Source organism: Dipodomys merriami, unplaced genomic scaffold, assembly GCF_024711535.1.
Source record: "Dipodomys merriami isolate MVZ:Mamm:240054 unplaced genomic scaffold, mDipMer1.0.p SCAF_106, whole genome shotgun sequence".
NCBI lineage: Eukaryota > Metazoa > Chordata > Mammalia > Rodentia > Heteromyidae > Dipodomys > Dipodomys merriami.
In genome coordinates, this window is record NW_027202338.1 from 2,027,424 (window position 1) to 2,047,004 (window position 19,581).

Sequence of the window (19,581 nt, forward strand, 5' to 3'; positions counted from 1 at the left end):
CTGGGATTATAGGCATATAACACCACATTTAGCTAAATAACATTTTTGGGGGGGGTCTGGTCAGGGGTCCTGAACTCTGGGCCTGGGCGCTGTCCCTCAGCTCTTCAGCTCAAGGCTAGCACTCTACCACTCGAGCCACAGCGCCACTTCCGGCTTTTTTCTTTTTGCTTATGTGGTTCTGAGGAATTGAACCCAGGGCCTCAGGCATGCAAGGCAAGCGCTCTACCACTGAGCCACCTCCCCAGCTCCCTAAATAACATTTTTAAGCATTACAAATGTATATTATAAACATATCCACATTTAGATATAAATGTACATACAAATATACACATACATACATATATACATGCACACTCTTTGAGCCCTCAGGTTCACTTCATGAAATATATGTAGCCAGAGCTGGGAATGTGGCTTAGTGGTACAGTGCTTGCCTCACATGCATGAAGTCCTGGGTTCGATTCCTCAGTACCACATAAATAGAAAAAGCCAGAAGTGGCACTGTGACTCAAGTGGTAGAGTGCTAGCCTTGAGCAAAAGAAGCTCAGAGACAGTGCCCAGGCCCAGAGTTCAAGCCCCAGGACTGGCAAAAAAGAAGAAAGAAAGGAAGGAAGGAAAGAAAGAAAGAAAGAAAGAAAGAAAGAAAGAAAGAAAGAAAGAAAGAAAGAAAGAAAGAAAGAAAGAAAGAAAGAGAAAAATATATTTAGCCAAGAGCTGGTGGCTCACACCTGTAAATCCTAGCCATTTAGGAGGCTGAGATCTGAAGATCATGGTTGGAAGCCAGCCTGGGCAGAAAAGTCCCCATGAGACTTATCTCTAATCAAGCACTCAAAATCCAGAAGTGGAGCTGTGGCTCAAAGTGGTAGAGAGCTAGCCTTGAACTGAAGAGCTCAAGGACAGTGCCCAGGCCCAGAGTTCAAGCCCCATGGCCAACCAAAAAAAAAAAAAAAAAAAAAAAAGAAAGAAAGAAAAGAAAAGAGAGAAAGAAGAAAACAAAGGTTGTTTACAATCCTTACTCTTAAGACAATGCTACATGCTAGGCCCAGGCCCTGAGTTCAAGCCCTATGACCAACAACAAAAACAAAACAAAAAAACCACAGTCCTTCAAAATAGCCTTGTACATAGGCTACTTTCACATATGAAATACATTTGCACCACTTCTAGTTTTCTGGTGGTTAGTTAAAGATGAGAGTCTCATGGACTTTCCTGCCTGGGCTGCCTTTGAACTGTTATCCTCATATCTCAGCCTCCTGAGTACCTAGGATTCCGGACGTGACCCACCAGCACCCAGCTGAAAACAACCTTCATTTTCACTAAATGCTTGTTAACTAAATGAATGACACATGAAAACAATGGAATACAAAAACATGTAGCTATAAAAAAAAAGGTAGTTCCTTGCTCAAATCTTAAGATTTATTGACCTATGAAAAAAGCATGGTGAAGAACAGTATTAGAAGGTGCTTATATCTGTATAATATACTGACTATAGTATATTAGGGAATATCCAAGGAATGATATATAAGAAGCAGACACAGTTATATATCGCCTAGAGATAGGAATACTGTCATTAGGTTTGTTGCATTGCTTTGATATAACAAAAATTCTTTAATCTGTGTGTGTGTGTGTGTGTGTGTGTGTGTGTGTGTGTGTGTGTGTGTGTGTGTGTGTGTGTGTGTGTGTGTGTGTGTGTGTAGTACTAGGATTTGAACTTGGGGCCTTGGGCCTGGATTTGCTTTATGGCTGGGCCAGCCTGGACTTCGATCCTCCCATTTGTGCTTTGCTTTGTCACCAGGATGTCAGGTATGTGCCCCTGTGCTCAGGCATTGTGCTTCCCAGTCATTGTGCTTTCCTCCTAGCTTAGGATGAGAGGCATATTCCAGCACACACAAGTCAATGGTTGAGTCTTGAGAATTTCTTTTCTTTTCTGTTTTATGTCGGTCGTGGGGGCTGAACTCTGGGCCTGGGCGCTGTTCCTCTTCAGCCCAAGGCTAGCGCTCTACCACTTGAGCCACAGCACCACATCCAGCTTCTTCTGCTTATGTGGTGCTGAGGAATTGAACCCAGGGCCTCATGCATGCTAGGCAAGCACTCTACCACGGAACCACCTTCCCAGCCCAAGTCTTGAGAATTTCTATACCCTGACTGGCCTTGAATCATGATCCTGGATCTCTGCCTCCCAAGTAGCTAGGATTGCAGGAGTGAACCACCCTGCCTGGCTTTCTATTCTATTCCCTCTGGTGAAAGAGCTGCGGTGTCTAGTCAAGTAGCTGATGTTATTTTCATCCCTAGCCTGGACTGGAAAAACATCCCCAGGGGATATTACCAATCCCACTGGAAGAAGTGACTTCCTGTTCCCCAGATTTGATTGGCATAATATTGTCAAAGCAGTGCATCAGCCCCATGCTGGAGGGACTCTCAAGCTCACATTATCATGGCACAAAATGGGACAGCTGATGGTCTGGGCTAAGGGGCAAAGAGGTGCACACTTGGCTTCTGGTGACCTTTGGAAACTGGTATGGAGGGGGAAAAAACCCAAGGCTTTGCTAGGTCAGTAGCTGACACCAACTGCCAAGGGTTGTGTTGATCTGCTCTAGGAAAGAGGCTTCATTTGGCACAGCAACTGCAATTGGAGCTATCACCTGATTATGGAGACAATAATCCGCAGGCATTCTCCTGTGTCTATCTACCTTCTGCACAGGCCAAATGGGCCAGTGGAGTGAGGGTGGGTCACCACCCCTGCTTCTTTCAAGCTGTTCATTCCTTCAGAGGATGTAGAATTGCTTTTGAATGACTGTCCTGGGAAAGATGCGGCGTTCCAGGGACTTCCACTTGGATCTTTCTATCATAATGGCCTGGTTCCATGGGTCAGTGCGCCAATGCGGGGTTTTGCTGGCTTCAGTGGATGTTTATTTCAATTACACAGCCAGAAACCAGGGACACAGGGTGAATCCATGGCCTTGTCCGGCCTGTCCTCAGTCGAGTCTGGCTCAGATTCCATTGATTACCTATTCACATAAGCTCTGCCTCGGTCCACCAGTCAAAGCAGGATTTACCATCTACCAAAATGACAGAGGGTTTTCTATTACTAAGAGCCAGCTGAAATACTCAGTGCCCAGAAGGAGCCTGTGTAGAAATGAATCCTTTTGAAAAACCAATTCAACAATATATAATGACAGTCATAAGGACTCTTTTTCACACACTATTTTTTTTGGGGGGGTGATAGTGCTAAGGATGGAATCTAGGGTCTCATACATGCTAGGCAAGCACTCTAAAACTGAGGATGCTTTAGTCATTCTATGCAGAGTCAATCTTAATAAAATAAGCCTGGCACAGTGGCTCATGCCTGTAGTGCTGGCTACTTGGGAGGATGAGGTAGCAGGTGGACCATTTGAGCTCAATCATTTGAAGCCAGCCTGGACAACATAGTCAGATCCCCAAAAGTTAGAGAGAGGCAGGGAGAGAGGAAGGAGAAAGAGATGAAGAGAGCATGGAAGGAAGGAGGGAAAAAAGGGAGGAAGGAAGGAAGGAAGGAAGGCAAATAGGCAAAGATTTTGTACAAAGATGTCTGTTTATGATGAATAAAAACATTGGATAACAAAAATATCTCTATGTATTTCTATCTCTATTTTTTTGCCAGTGCTGGGGGCTTGAACTCAGGGCCTGGGCACTGTCCCTGAGCTCCTTTTGCTCAACGCTAACACTCTACTACTTGAGCCACAGCACCACTTCTGGCTTTTTCTGTTTATGTGGTACTGAGGAATCAAACCTAGGGCTTCATGCATGCTAGGCAAGCACTCTACCACTAAGCCTCTGTCTGTCTGTCTGTCTGTCTGTCTGTCTGTCTGTCTGTCTGTCTGTCTATCTAGTCAAGGAGCCAGGCACTGGTGGCTCACACTTGTAATCCTACTTATTAAAGAGGCTAATGTCTGAGGATCCAGGTTTGAGGCCAGCTTGGGTAGACAGGTCTGAGAGACTCTCAACTCCCATTAGCTGGCAAAAAAGCTGGAAGAAGAGGTGTGGTTCAAGTGGTAGAACACCAACCAACCTCCAGCAAAAACAAAACAAAAAGCTGGGCACTGGTAGCTCATGCCTATAATCCTAGCTACTCAGGAGACTGAGATCTGAGGATCATGGTTCAAAGCCAGCCCAGGCAGGAAAGGCCGTGAGACTCTTATCTCCAATAAACCACCAGAAAACTGGAAGTGGAGCTGTAGCCCAAGTGGTAGAGTGCTTACCTTGAACTGAAGAGCTGAGGTACAGTGCCCAGGCCCAGAGTTGAAGCCCCACAACTGATAAAAACAAAAACAAGTGAGAGCTCAAGGTCCTAAATTCAAGCTCCAGTACTGCCTGGCCCAAGGCAGGGTAGGGGGTGGGGTGGGGGGCTAAGTATTAAATAGTGCTGGAGGCAAGTCTCAAGTTGTAACAATGCTGAGTTTGGATTCTAGGGCTATTTTTTAAAAAGTAAATAATAATACATTCACATGGAGAGAAATACTCCACCATATTACATTCTATTTAGGCTAAAAAAAATCAGATATTATTTTTGGCCTTTCACATGGGCAAGGACGGTTTTGGAAAGATCGATACTATACCCACTATTGGCAAGAGCAAAGGAAAACTGATATTCTTATGCACTTTTGGCAGTATATACTTAAAAGAAACAACAAAACCTCATATCCTTTGACCTAGCACTTCGATTTCTTAGAATGTATCCCTCAGGAACACTCTCATAAAGCCACAGGCCAAGTTTAGAAGGGCAGCAGCTAGGTAATCTAAGACTGGAAAGCACCCAGCCAGCCATCAGTAGGGGATGAGTTCAATAATTCATGCTCCAGTCACACAATGAAATTCCTATATTTTAGCTTGCATAATTTCTTCCCTTGTTCCTTCCTTCTCTTTCTTTCTCTCATTTTTTTTTTGGGGGGGGGGAGGCTTGCTTTCCCCTTGAATTTCAAACGAGCATCTTAAAAGATCTATGCCCAGACATAACTCTTGTTTCTCAATCCCCTGCCCTAGAGTGAAAATGCCTCACCATTTTCCCAACCTCCCCAGACAAACCCTGCAGTCATCCAATTCCTTGGGTGTTTATATGCAATCTGGCAGCATGCTTCCAGAGGTAGGGGGATTGAAGTCCAAAGGCCAGCCTGGGCCAAAGCTCCAGACCCTATCTGAATAAACTAAGAAGCACAAAGGATTAGGGCATGGCTTAAGAGTGAGAGCTTTTGCTCAGAGGGTCTCAGTTCAATTCCCAGTACTACCAAGAAATAGAAATAAGATCCTGATCTATGTTTCCCAAAAGCTCCCTGTACTAGGCCACAGCATGCTCAGTCCCACCTCAGGGTCCTCTATCTGGAAAATACTCTTCCCCTCTCATGCAGCAAGCTATTACTTGGCATCTACAGAGTGGCAGACTCTCCCGGGTGCTGGGGAGATAGGCAAAGCCTGGGCCCTTGTGACCCCCTTTCCCGATGGGTCTTCTCAGGGCTGCCTTCCTTATTTTACTCCTTTTTCTAGCTAGACAACTACCATGACTCAAGTATCCATGCATCAGCTACTCTGTATCCTCTCCCAGTTTTCTTCCTAGTCCCTCATGCACCCACCATGTCATAGGATGCTAATTGCTGTCAAGTCTCTCCCTGTAGAGTGTGAATTTCAAGGAGGTGGGGCTGGGGTTGCTGGGCAGGAAACATGTCTGTTCTGTACACTTCTGCCCCCTAGTGGCTGGAACAGAGATGGGCACATGACTCATACTCTATAAAACAAAACAAAAAAGAACAAAAAACCAGGCCGATCTATGTGTAATAACCCAGAGAGATGCCAAGATATAAATACAAAAGTAACGTTGGGCACACACTGGTGGCTCACGCCTATAATCTTAGCTACTCAGGGGCTGAGGATTGTGGTTTGAAGCCAGCCCAGGCAGGAAAGTTTGTGAGATTCTCTCTCTCTCTCTCTCTCTCTCTCTCTCTCTCTCTCTCTCTCTCTCTCTCTCTCTCTCTCTTTTGGAGGCCTCAGGCTCGAACTCAAGACCTAGGCACTGTCCCTGAGCCTTTTCACTCAGAGCTAGCACTCTATCAGTTTGAGCCACAGCACCACTTCTGGTTTTCTGGTGGTTCATTGGAGATAAAAGTCTCACAGATTTTCCTTGCCAAGGTTGGCTTGGAACCACGATCCTCAGATCTCAGCCTCCTGGGTAGCTAGGATTACAGGCGTGAGCCACCCGTGCCTGCCCTGTGGGCTCTTATTTCCAAAAAAAGCCAGAAGTGTGGAGCTGTGGCCCAAGTTGTAGAGCACTAGCCACAAGCAAAAGAAGCTCAGCAGCAGGGCTCTCTGGTGGCTCCTGAGGCCCTGTGTGGGGAAGGCAGTGTCCCTCTGCTGCTCAATCCCAGATCTCATGTTGGCCAGAGGGGTGGGGGGGGGCGATCTTCTAGCCATGAAATGGTGTAAAGTCAAGTCAATCAGTGGCAACATTCCCATGTGGCTTGGCAATTCTGGCTGTCCCCACAGCAGCAGTGCAGATTCGGCAGGGGCAACCCTCCACCGCCCCCCCCCCCCCCAGCCTGCTCCTCCTCCGCTATTCTCTCGCTAAATGTCATCTTCAGCGGCCCCAGCCAGACAGGCGAGAATGCCACCCCTTCCTCCTGCATTCCCCTCCTGAGAGCCACCAGACACTGGGCTCTCCAACACTTCCCACAGTCCATCATCCCCCCCACCCCCCCAAACTCCTCCTCCCTGTTCCTGCTGCCACTGTGAGCCAGCTCAAAGCCTTCTGGAAGCTTCCTGTGGACCCTCTGAAGCTCCAGGAAGGGCAAGGTCAAGCCTGGTTAGTTCACCACCCTATCCCCCTGGGATAAAGCACATCGTGCATAGTAGGTGCTCAATAAATGTCAGCTGGATGGCAAATGGATGCGCATACAAGTATATATGTGAGCCAGCCACGGTGACAGGAATAAGAATGGTAACAGAATAGGGCATGGGCATACAGCACCCCCCCCCCCGCCAGGCCCTGTTCTAGATTCATTCCATGCTCCTGGTGCTCCATGCTGGGCGAATTTTTTTTTTTTGGGGGGGGGGGTCCGGTTGTGGTGCCTGAACTCTGGTCCTGGGCGCTGTCCCTCAGCTCTTCAGCTCAAGGCTAGCGCTCTACCACTTGAGCCATAGCACCACTTCTGGCTTTTTTTCTTTTTGCTTATGTGGTGCTGAGGAATCGAACCCAGGGCCTCAGGCATGCAAGGCAAGCGCTCTACCAATGAGCGACCTTCCCAGCCCCCATGCTGGGTGAAATTTATCCTTACTTTAGAGCTGAAGAAACTAAGTTACAGGGACGTTAAGTAAATTGGTAAAGGTTACCCAGCTATTGCCCTAGCAAGAGCCAAGATTCAGATAGGATTTCCGGTTACAACTGCAGCAACCAACTCTCCAAAGCTACCTCCTGGGTACCAAACCCTCTTTTGTCCAGGGACCACAAACGTTATTAAGACCTGCTTCAACTCAGGCAGCTGGCAAGAAGTCCTGTGCCAGACTGGTCTCCTTCTGGGCTGATACATCAACTAGCATCCAGTTGACAGTGACTTCCCTTGAGGGGTTCATTCCCCTGGAGCCCACTTCCCTCTTGGGGGTTCCGATGAAAGAACATTTCTGGGCCTGCATGACCAAGAACCATGCTGTGGAAATCGGCCCAGGGAAGCCAGTGAGAGAGCGGCACGGGGCACTCTGCTTGGGTTTTCTCCCCTCTCTCTCATCCGGCCTTGAAACCTACCCTAGGGCAGAGGCTTTCAAATCGGCTGGAAGCAGGGAAATGGAGGGCAGGCATGCCTCAGGGCGTGCCTATGGGATGTGGGGTGTGATGGAGGACCAAAAGAGTCAGGTCTTGGCCGGGGAGGATGGGGGGGGTGGAGACATCTTTCTCCTTTTCCCCAGAGCTGCTGTGCTTTTTTATTTTTTTAAGTCTAGGGTTCTGAAGAAGCTTTCAATTGGAGGACACGTTCTGGCATTCACAATAACTTTTGAAAATCAGTACCTTAGGGAATAAATGTCCTTGTCAAGCCCAGGGGCTCTGCTTGTGTCTATCCTGGTGACATTCAGGGGTTCGAATGCAGTAAATTCTAGTACAAGAGAGACAAGGGTGAGGCCCACCAAGGGCAATGCCAAGGCTGCCCGCATTGCTCCTGGCTGTGGTTCCCTGTCCCGCACACCAGCTTTTGGCTTGTTCTGGCTGGGGGGGTGGGGTGGGATGGGGGGGGTCTGTTTGGTACAGTCTCATTTCTGGGCATCTGCCCACCCAGTTCTTATGTCTGCTGTGTGACAAAATAGGAAATGTGTCTCTGTTGCTTAAGACCCTTACCACACACCTTTTCAGGTATTATGTCCATCTTTGGGGGAGAGAAAACAGGTTCAAGAAGAGAAATGGGCCGAGTGCTGATGGCTCACACCTGACATCCTTGCCATTCAGGAGGCTGAAATCTGAGGATTGTGATTCAGAGCCAGCCCAGGCAGCAAAGGCCTTGAGACTCTTATCTCCAATGAAACACCACAAAACCAGAAGTGGAGCTGTGGCTCAAAGTGGTAGAGTACTGGCCTTGAGCAAAATTGCTCAGGGACAGTGCCTAGGTCCTGAATTCAAGCTCCGTGACCAACAGAGAAAGAGAGAGAGAGAGAAAGAGAGAGAAATGGATGTTGAAAATGAACTATACAACTTGTGGGTGGGGATGAGAGAGAAAAAACTGGGAGAAAGTGAGAGAAGGGGTGACATTGTCTAAAAAGAAATGTTCTCTTTACTCGACTTATATAACTGGAACCGCTTTGCATATCACCTTTATATAGAGAGAGATAGATACTTTGGCGGTCATGGGCCTGAACTCTGGGCCTGGGCGCTGTCCCTCAGCTCTTCAGCTCAAGGCAAGCGCTCTACCACTGAGCCACCTTCCCAGCCCGCCTTTATAACAATAAAAAAATTAAATTTTTTTGAAGAAGAGAAATAAGCCGGGTGCCTGTGGCTCACGCCTATAATCCTAGCTACTCAGAAAGCTGAGACCTGAGGATTGTGGTTCAAAGTCAGCTCAGGCAGGAAACTTGTGAGATTCTTATCTCCAGTTAACCACCAAAGAGCTAGAAGAGGAGCTAGGGCAGAAGTAGAACACTAGTCTTGAGCCCAAAAGTTTAGTGACAGTGCCGAGACAGTGAGTGCAAGCCCCAGGACCAACATTAAAAAAAAAAAAAAAAAGATACAAAGAAAGGTAAAGTCCTTGTTCTCCCCACTTCTGGAAGATTCCCCCAAACTACCTTGATCCTTTGCTTGGCTCCCATTTTATGTCACTTTTGCTCATTCAACAAACCTTTGAACATCAACCAAACGAACTCAGGCCTCATGAGGAGGGTATCTGGCAAAGCAGGAGCAAGATGGTGATATACCACCATTCGTCCCTGTCTGTTCCCCCGGGGTAGCCACCTAGTTCAGCGCTGGGTGTACCATCAGCCAGATGGGTGTAAAGCCCTTAGAAACTTCCTCTTGTTCTTTTTTGTTTTTCAATAGGCCCGGCTAGTCCCAACCACCCTCCGTTCCTCTCCCACTCCGTGGTAACCTTCCCCAGCCATACCCGGTTGATGAGCTCGCCAACCATGCCTGTCCAGGAGCCATTGGGCTCGGGAGCTCCATAGAGCCCGTCCTCCACCAGCCGCAGGCGGTAGCGGAAGCGGAGCAGCTCGGCCAGCTCCCGCAGCATGTCCACGCAGAAGCCCTCGAAGCGTTCATTCCCTGACAGGGCCTGGAAGTTGGGCCGGCGCATGACGTAGGGATTCTCCTGGATGGGCAAAAGACAGCAGGGGTCAGAGATCAGACGCCCAAGGGGTGGAGGTTGGGGACCAAATTAGGGATCCTGAAGTCCAGGGCAGAACTAGAGGATCTGGACGACGCAAGCTAGAGCAGGTTTCTGCTCATGGAGTCACCATACACATTAGGCATGCACAAATGCTCTCTGGGGCCCGGCACCATTGTCACACGCATGTCATCCCAGCTACTCAGGAGGCTGAGATCTGAGGATCGTGATTTGAAGCCAGCCCAGGAAGGAAAGTCCATGAGACTCTTTGTCACTTTTGGCTTTTTCTGTGTATGTGGTACTGAGGCATCGAACCCAGGGCTTCATGCATGCTAGGCAAGCACTCTACCACTGAGCCACCTTCCCAGCCCCTATGAGATTCTTATCTCCACTTAACTACCAGAAAACTGGAAGTGTTGCTATGGCTCAAAGTGGTAAAGCACTAGCCTTGAGCGAAAAACAAAGCAAAACAAAACTTAGGGACAGCGCCCAGGCTCAGAGTTCAAGCCCCACCACTGAAAAAAATAAAAATGCTCTGTGGGGAGAAGAGGCTGGACACTGGGGGGGGGGGGTAACCATGTGGATCCTGTGAGCCGTTAGTAGATTGCAAGAGCACTTTTGTTATTTATTCGTTTTTATTTATTTATTATTGATTTTTTTTTGGGGGGGGGTCCGGTCATGGCCTAAACTCTGGGCCTGGGCGCTGTCCCTCAGCTCTTCACCTCAAGGCTAGTACTCTACCACTTGAGCCACAGCGCCACTTCTGGCTTTTTTTTTCTGCTTATGTGGTGCTGAGGAATCGAACCCAGGGCCTCATGCATGCAAGTCAAGCGCTCTACCACTGAGCCACCTTCCCAGCCCCTTTATTGATTTTCTTTTTTTTTTTGTCAGTTGTGAGGCCTGAACTCTGGGCCTGGGCGCTGTCCCTCAGCTTTTCAGCTGAAGGCTAGCACTCTACCACTTGAGCATCAGCCCCACTTCCGGCTTTTTCTGCTTATGTGGTGCTGAGGAATTGAACCCAGGGCCTCATGCATGCAAGGCTAGCGCTCTATCACTGAGCCACCTTCCCAGCCCCCTTATTGATTTTTTTTAAGGTAGGGTCTTGCTATGTAGCTTTCAATGACTACAAGGTAGCTTTTGTTTTGTTTTGTTTTGTTTTTGTCAGTTATGGGGCCTGAACTCTGGGCCTGGGCACTGTCCCTGAGCTCTTCAGCTCAAGGCTAGCACTCTACCACTTGAGCCACAGCGCCACTTCCGGCTTTTTCTGTGTATGTGGTGCTAAGGAATCGAACCCAGGGCATCATGCCTACAAGACAAGCACTCTACCACTGAGTTACCTCCCAGCTCCTACAACATAGCTTTTTGACTCTCCTACCACAGTCTCATGAATGCCAGAATTATAGGTGTGCACTACCATATCTGGCTTGCAAGAAGCTCATGTTAGTCTCCATGGCCAACCTGATGTTCATTGTTTTCCAACCAAAAAGCTTGTAAGGGACAGAGGGAGCTTCAGACAAAGCACATTGGATAGCACCATGAACTGTGCCAAACTATAACAGGGCTTTCAGGTGTGTGTGTGTGTGTGTGTGTGTGTGTGTGTGTGTGTGTGTGTGTGTGTGTGTGTGTGTGTGTGTGTGTGTGTGTGTGTGTGTGTGTGTGTGTGTGTGTGTGTGTGTGTGCTGGTGCTGGTCCTGAGGCTTGCAGTCAGGGCCTGGGTGTTGTCCCTGAGCTTTTGTACGCAGACCTAGTGTTCTACCATTTTGAGTCACAGCTCCATTTCTAGTCTTTTTGGTGGTTCATTGGAGATAAGAGTATCACAGATTTTCCTGTCAGGGGGCTGGCTTTGAACTGCAATCCTCAGATCTCAACCTCCTGAGTGGCTAGGGTGACAGGTGTGAGCCACCAGTGCCCAGCTTCAGATTTTTTAGTATGATCTTTATCACGATAGGCTACAACTCCAGTCAACACACACACTTATGAGCAGGGGGCACATACACACACACACACACAGACACACACACACACACCCCTAAACTCCAAAAAACCATCCTTTCTTTCAGTGACCTGGAGTATCACACACTAACATTCCCTATTTGGCTGCACTTCATTTTCCCACATAGCCAAGAGTGACTCACTAAATCTACTTCCCAATCCACTGAAGGGACTCAGGGGGCATCCTGGCCAGGATTTCACTCCAGCCCAAAGCCGTCTGGAGGAAGCAGGCTTGCCATGCCAGATGGTACAATTTCGAGAGCATTTAGAAGCCTAGATTGTTCTGCAAAAATCTCCTGATTATGAATGTTAGCAACTAATAATTCTATACCTATTTTTTTTAGGCCAAACAAACACACCTGTCACTTTGTAATCTCTGGTCTTTTGCTACAGTGATTATTTCTGAGGATCATAAGTAAATTTTACTGACCCCATCATGCCAAAAACAAACAAACAAACCAAAAACAACCTCACAGCTGGGTGTTAATGGCTCATGCCTATAATCCTAGCTACTCAGGAGGCTGAGATCTGAGGATCACGGTTCAAAGCCAGCCCAGGTAGGAAACTCCATGAGACTCTTATCTCCAATAAACCACTCAGAAAACTGGAAGTGGCGCTGTGGCTCAAGTGGTAGAGCAATTAGCCTTCAGCTGAAGAGCTGAGGTACAGCGCCCAGGCCCAGAGTTCAAGCCCCACGACTGACAAAAAACAAACCAACCCCCCCCCCCAAAGCAGAGAGAATATTCAAAGTACTAGCAAGATAAGTTATCTAGGGTGAATATGAAACAAAAGGAAAAGTTATTTTGACAGAGTTATTATCTAAAGGATGGACCATACAGTATCACTTTGAATAAATGAACAAAGGACTTAGGCCAGACACCAGTAGTTCACACCTGTAGTCCTAGCTACTTGGGAGGCAGAGATTAGAGATGGTAGTTCAAAGCCAGTTTAGGCACAAACATAGGACCCTATCTGGATGCATGTGCCTGTCATCCTAGCTATGTGGTAAATGTAAAAGGTAGATCAAAGTCCAGGATGCCTTGGACATATACCTAAGACCCTATTTTAAAAATAATGAGGAGGGGCTGGGAAGGTGGCTCAGTGGTAGAGCGCTTGCCTTGCATGCCTGAGGCCCTGGGTTCGATTCCTCAGCACCACATAAGCAAAAAGAAAAAAAGCCGGAAGTGGCACTGTGGCTCAAGTGGTGGAGCGCTAGCCTTGAGCTGAAGAGCTGAGGGACAGCACCCAGGCCCCACAACCAGACCAAAAAAATAAATAAATAAAAATAATGAAGAGCTGGGTGTTAGTGACTCATGCCTATAATCCTAGCTACTCAGGAGTCAGAGCTGAGGATCACAGTTCTAAATCAGCCCAGGCAGAAAAGTCCCCAGGAGACTCTTATCTCCAATGAACCACTCAAAAACTGGAAGTGGTGGAGCACTAGCCTTGAGCACAAAGAGGCTCAGGGACAGCGCCCAGGCCCTGAGTTCAAGTCCTACAACCAACAACAACAACAACAACAAAATAATAATAACAAAGATAACATGGGCTGGGGGCATAGCTCAAGAAGTAGACAATCTGAAAGAACAAGGCTCTGAGTTCAACACCCTCCGTCCAACCAAAAAGAAAAGGATTTAGGACTAAAGAATGAGATCCACAATGACAGTGTTGTTAAGCACCTGCCTTGTGTGTGTTGTCCTCTCTGGGACCTGACACTGAGGTAGGGATTATTAGACTCATTTCTTACACATACTCGCAGAGAGGGCAAAGGGCTTCTCAGTCACTTTTCATAATTACTGAACTCCGTCACAGATGTGTTTGAGATATGCTATGGCCTCATTCATCAGAAGGGACGTCCACTTCTCTATTCCTTGGGTCAAATTGGCCTTGTGCCTTGCTTTGGCCAACAGAACCTGGTGGAGATGAAGCTGTTTGGATTTCAGAGCACTGGCATTCAGAGCAGCTGTTGGACCAGAGGGTGAAGGAATGTCAGAAGTCCAGACCAGGCTGAAGGATGACACAGAGATCAGATAGGGCATGCTAGCCAACACACCTTCTAGACCTTCTGGTATAACCTGAATGCAACTACAGTGTGCCCAGGTAGGACCAGGCAAGACTCGTGAGAAGTCGTTAGCCTGGCACTGATGGTTCACACCTGTAATTCTAGATCATTCGGAGGCTGAGATCTGAGTATCTCAGTTTGAAGCCAACTAGGGGGCAGGAAAGTCCATGAGACTCTTATCTCCCATGAATCACACACACACACACACACACACACACACACACACACACACACACACACACACACACACACACAGAGAAAAGCAAGAAGTGGAGTTGTGGCTTAAGTGGTAAACCAAAATAAATAAAAACAAACAAACAAATAAATATCTCAGGGATAGCACTCAGGCCCTGAGTTCAAGTCCCAGGACTGATACTTTAAAATTTTTTTTGCCGGTCGTGGGGTCTGAACTCTGGGCCTGGGCGCTGTCCCTCAGCTCTTCAGCTCAAGGCTAGCGCTCTATCACTTGAGTCACAGCACCACTTCTGGCTTTTTCTGCTTATGTGGTGCTGAGGAATCGAACCCAGGACCTCATGCATGCAAGGCAAGCATCCTACCACTGAGCCACCTTCCCAGCCCCGATACTTTTTTTTTTTAAACAATATTATAAGTTCCAAGTCTCTGCATTTGGGGGTGACAAAAGTCTCCCTCCCCATTCAGCTAGGTCCTGTCACGGGCACTCTATGACCCCACACAGTCCTGCGGCTGAATGACAACAGGAAAAAGATGGAGGATGGAGGGGAGTTAGCACTTTCTCTCTCTACCAAGCTGCCTCTCCAAATCAAAAATTATGGAACTGGGAGCAGGAATGTGCGATAAGACTAAGAATAGCGGCGCCAGCTAGCATTTCTCGTGGGCTTGCTGTGTGACAGGTCTTCTGTCAGCGTGGGAGGTCGGTATTATTACCTGCTTTAGAGATGAGGACAGCGAGGTCCAGAGAAGTGAAGTCGTAAATGACTGAGGACAAGTCATCTGACTCCAAAGCTCTGCTCTTAAGCCCTCTGCCAGACCCGAGCTCAATGGACAGAACCAGAGAGTGGACATGGAAGAAGCCAGACACAGAGACGGAGGATCTGGGTTGTTGGGTATTGAGGCTGGAGAATAAAAAAAATAAATAAAAAATCAAGAATCCCAGAGACAGGTTCCCCAGGCTGGAGCAGGAGGCTTTCAACTAGCCTTTCCTGGTACACAGAGGAAGAAAAATAAGACTTAGGCCCAAGGTCAAAGCTACAGCAGGGAAGAAGGAAGGAGAGACAAACTGTCCCTTCTACTAGAACAAGCTCATCTCCAAATCCAGGATGGAGGAACTTGGGGCTTATAGAGACAAAAACAGAGACTAGGGCCTGGGACAGACAGAACTCAGGATGAGAAAACACCAATCTGGGATCCAACGCCAGAGCCTGGGACCCTCACCCAGTATGCTTAAGGAGTTTTTCAAATTCTTTTCATAAGAAGCAATTAAGTGCTGGGAATGTGGCTTAGTGGTAGAGCGCTTGCCTAACATGCATGATGCCCTGGGTTCGATTCCTCAGTACCACATATTCAGAAAAAGCTGGAAGTAGCCCTGTGGCTCAAGTGGTAGAGTGCTAACCTTGAGGAAAAGAAAGTTCAGGAACAGTGCCAAGGCCCTGAGTTTAAGCCCCAGGACTGGCCAAAAAAAAAGAGAAGGGGCTGGGGGTTTAGCCCAGCGGAAGGGCGCCCACCTGGCGTGTGCAAGGCCCTGGGTTCAGTTCTCAGCCCTGGAAAAAAAAAAAAAAAAAGGCTGGGAAGTTGGCTCAGTGGTAGAGCGCTTGCCTTGCATGCCTGAGGCCCTGGGTTCGATTCCTTAGCACCACATAAGAAAAAAGCCGGAAGTGGCGCTGTGGCTCAAGTGGTAGAGCGCTAGCCTTGAGCTGAAGAGCTAAGAGACAGCGCCCAAGCCCAGAGTTCAGGCCCCATGACCGGACCCAAAAAAAAAAAAAAAAGAAGAAGAAGAATCAACTAAAAGCCAGGTGCTTGGTGGCTCACACCTCTAATCTGAGGTGCTCAGGAGGCTGAGATCTTAGGACCACAGTTCAGAGCAAGCTTGGGTAAGAAAGTCTGTGAGACTCTTATGTCCAATGGACTGGTACACACATACACACACACACACAAATAAGACTAAGATTCTTTTTTGGGGGAGGGGGGGAGTCAGTTGTAGCGCTTGAACTCTGGGCCTAGGCATTGTCTCTGAACTCTTCAGCTCAAGGCAAGCACTCTATCACTTGAGCCACAGCGCCACTTCCAGTTTTCTGGTGGTTAATTGGAGATAAGAATCTCACAGACCTTCCTGCCTGGGCTGGCTTTGAACCTCGATCCTCAGATCTCAGCCTCCTGAGTAGTTAGGATTACAGGAATGAGCCACCAAGGCCTGGCTAAGATTCTTATATAACAATCTGAAAGAAAATTTTATACAGGAGCCCAACCTTGGGGTCAGGCATCAAGATACTGGTAAGAATAATTGTAGACTCTCTCTTACAAATGGCATGTGGACGCAAAAAACACAGGTCCAAGAAAGTCGCTGCAGCAATGCTTATGGTAGAACAAAGGCTGAAACAATCTAATTTGGGACAAGTTAAAAAAGATCATCAATGTCATAAAAGAATCCCAGGCAGCTACTAAAATAGCAAGGTCTATAAGATATATTAAGAGTGAAAAAAGAAAAAAAGCCAAGCTACAGAACAATGTGTACGATATGCTGCTCTTTGCGAAAGGAACAGTAATGTGCCTGTATGTGCATAGACATTTCTAGAAGCTCGTTGGCCTCTTACAAAGGAAAATGAGGAATGAGGGAAGAAGAGAAGCTAATGTTTCACTCCCTAAACACTTCATCCTTTGAATTCTATTTTATCTAGATTTATATCATTTTCTGTCCCTCACTCCAAGTGCCATGAAATCTTTTTTTATTTTTTGAGACAAGGTCTTATTACATAATGCCAGACTGCAATTCCAAGTGGATTGCAGATATACATAGAATTAAAGTTTCAATATTTTACTATATTAAGCTTTTAGAAGGCAAAATATTTTCCTCACTTTGTAGTAGGTAAAAGCATCCTTTCATTTTTAATTTTTTTCTTTTTTTTATTGTGAAAATACTGTACAGAGGGGTTACAATTACATGGGCAAGATGAGTACATTTCTTTTTTTTGTTTTGTTTTGCTTTATTTTGGGTCCGGTCATGGGGCCTGAACTCTGAGCCTGGGCGCTGCCCCTCAGCTCTTCAGCTCAAGGCTAGCACTCTACCACTTGAGCCACAGCGCCACTTCCGGCTTTTTTCTTTTTGCTTATGTAGTGCTGAGGAATCGAACCCAGGGCCTCATGCATGCAAGGCAAGAGCTCTACCAGTGAGCCACCTTCCCAGCCCCAATGAGTACATTTCTTATCAAGCATTGTAGCTTCCTCCTTTGTTTCCCCTTCCCATCCCATCCTCCTCCCACCCCCACCCCCACCCAACTCTCCTCCCTCAGTTTTAATTTTTGTCAGTTGTGGGGTTTGAACTCAGTGCCTAGGCACTGTCCCTAAGCTTCATTTGCTCTGAAGCTAGTTCTCTATCACTTTGTGCCACAGCTCTGCTTCTGGTTTTCAAGTGGTTCATTGGAGATAAGAGTCTCATGGACTTTCCTGCCCTGGCTGGCCTTGAATCATAATCCTCAGTTCTCAGCCTCCTGAGTAGCTAGAATTACAGATGTGAGCCACCAGTGCCCACCTCCTTTTTTGTTTTGTTTTGTTTTGTTTTTGAGATAGACTATTGCTAAACAGCCAAGCCTTGGCTTCAAGCTTTCCATTTTCCTGTCTCTACTTCTCAAGTGCTGGGATTACAGGTGTGTGCCATCATACCCAGGTTCAATTTCTTTTTTTTTTTTCCTTTTTCTTTTCTTTCTTTTTTTGGTTGGTTATGGGGCTTGAACTCTGGGCCTGGGCACTATCTCTCAGCTCTTCAGCTCAAGGCAAATACTTTACTACTTGAGCCACAGTGCCACTTCTGGTTTTCTGATGGTTTATTGGAGGTAAGAGTCTCAAGGACTTTCCTGCCTGGGCTGGCTTTGAACCGTGATCCTCAGATCTCAACCTCCTGAGTAGCTAGGATTACAGGTGTGAGCCACCAGCACCCGGCTCCAATTTCTTAAATAAAAAAAAAAAAAAAAGAAAAGAAAAAGACTTGAGTAAAGATTTCCCAGAAGAGGATTTCTCAATAGTCACTAATCACAGAAAGATGGTCAAATGCAAACACAAATCAACCCAACATGGCCTTCATCCACTCACAAATGAAGAACAGCTAGCATTCTCCATCATGTGTCACTGGGCAGGGAATGAGGTAGGTACAACCATTTTGGAAACAGCTAAGACACTGCCACCCAGCAGTACTACTCGTTGAAATATACCCAGGAGAGATGTCAACATGAGTTCACCAAAAGTCACAGACCAGAATGTATCCAGCTGTACCATTCATTCAAAAGACCCAGAAATAGCTCAAAAGTCCATCTACATTAGACAGGTAAGTAAACTGGGGTGCATTCACAGCACAGAACATACATTGAGTAAATGCAATGTTAAATAAAAGGAGCCAGATACGAGACACATGGACATACAGTGTGACACCTTTTGAAGTCCACAAGTGGGCAAAGCTGTGGCATGTGTGATAAGAGAGGGTTGAGATGTTGACTCTCCTGGGCATATTAGTGACAAGAAAGGTCACAAAGAGGCTTCAGGAGTGGAGGACCAGTTGCATACATGCAATCAATTTTTGTTTGTTTGTGTGCCAGTCCTGGGGCTTGAACTCAGAGCCTGGGCATTGTCACCGAGCCTTTAAGCTCAAGGCTAGTGCTCCACCCCTTGAGCCACAGCTCCACTTCTGAATTTCATTTATTTATTTATTTATTTTTGTGGTTCATTGGAAATCAAGAGTCTCCAGGACTTTTCTCTGCCCAGACTGGCTGTAAACCACGGTCTTCAGATCACAGCATCCTGAGTAGTTAGGATTACAGGCATGAGCCACTGGCACCCAGCACAGTGTTTGAAAATTCCATGGGAAATAACATTGGGAAGTTTCTAATGGTGTTTTCATTTTTCACAGTGCTGAAGATGGAACCAGAGCATTATGCATGCTAGGCAAGCGCTCCATCACTAAGATGTGCCCTGAGCCTTATAATTTATACAAGTTTCAATGTGCAGGGTTACACTTTAATAAAATCTATTAAGCCTGGGCATGTAGCTCAGTGATAGAACCATGGCCTAGTGTGTTCAACTTCTTTGGTTCCATTCTCTGCACCACACACACACACACACACACACACACACACACACACACACACACACACACCTCTTAAAAGTAAAACTTGCTAAGCACTGGTGGCTTCCACCTGTCATCCTAGCTACTCAGGAGGCTGAGATCTGAGGATCATAGTTTAAAGCCAGGAAACTGTGAGACTCTTATCTCCAATGAACCACCAGAAAACTAGAAGTGGAGCTATGGCTCAAAGTGGTAGCATAGGGCTAGGAATGTGGCTTAGTGGTAGAGTGTTACCATGAATGAAGGTCCTGGGTTCGATTTTCAGTACCACATAAACAGATAAAGCCGGAAGTGGCACACTGTTGCTCAGGTGGTAGAGTGCTAGTCTTGAGCAAAAGAAGCTCAGGGACAGAGCCCAGGCCCTGAGTTCAAGCCCCAGGTCTGGCAAAGAAAGAAAGAAAGAAAGA

The 19,581-nt window shown here is 47.0% G+C and overlaps 1 protein-coding gene across 1 annotated transcript in view; it reads right to left on the bottom strand.

Moving 5' to 3' along the window:
- The window catches only part of LOC138813262 (glutamate receptor ionotropic, kainate 5), a 58,913-nt gene that overhangs the window by 17,529 nt on the left and 21,803 nt on the right, over nucleotides 1-19,581 (bottom strand). Inside the window, exon 12 of the mRNA XM_070001568.1 lies at nucleotides 9,594-9,797. Coding sequence (XP_069857669.1) covers nucleotides 9,594-9,797 — 204 coding nt within the window. The remainder of the gene's footprint in view (nucleotides 1-9,593; nucleotides 9,798-19,581) is intronic.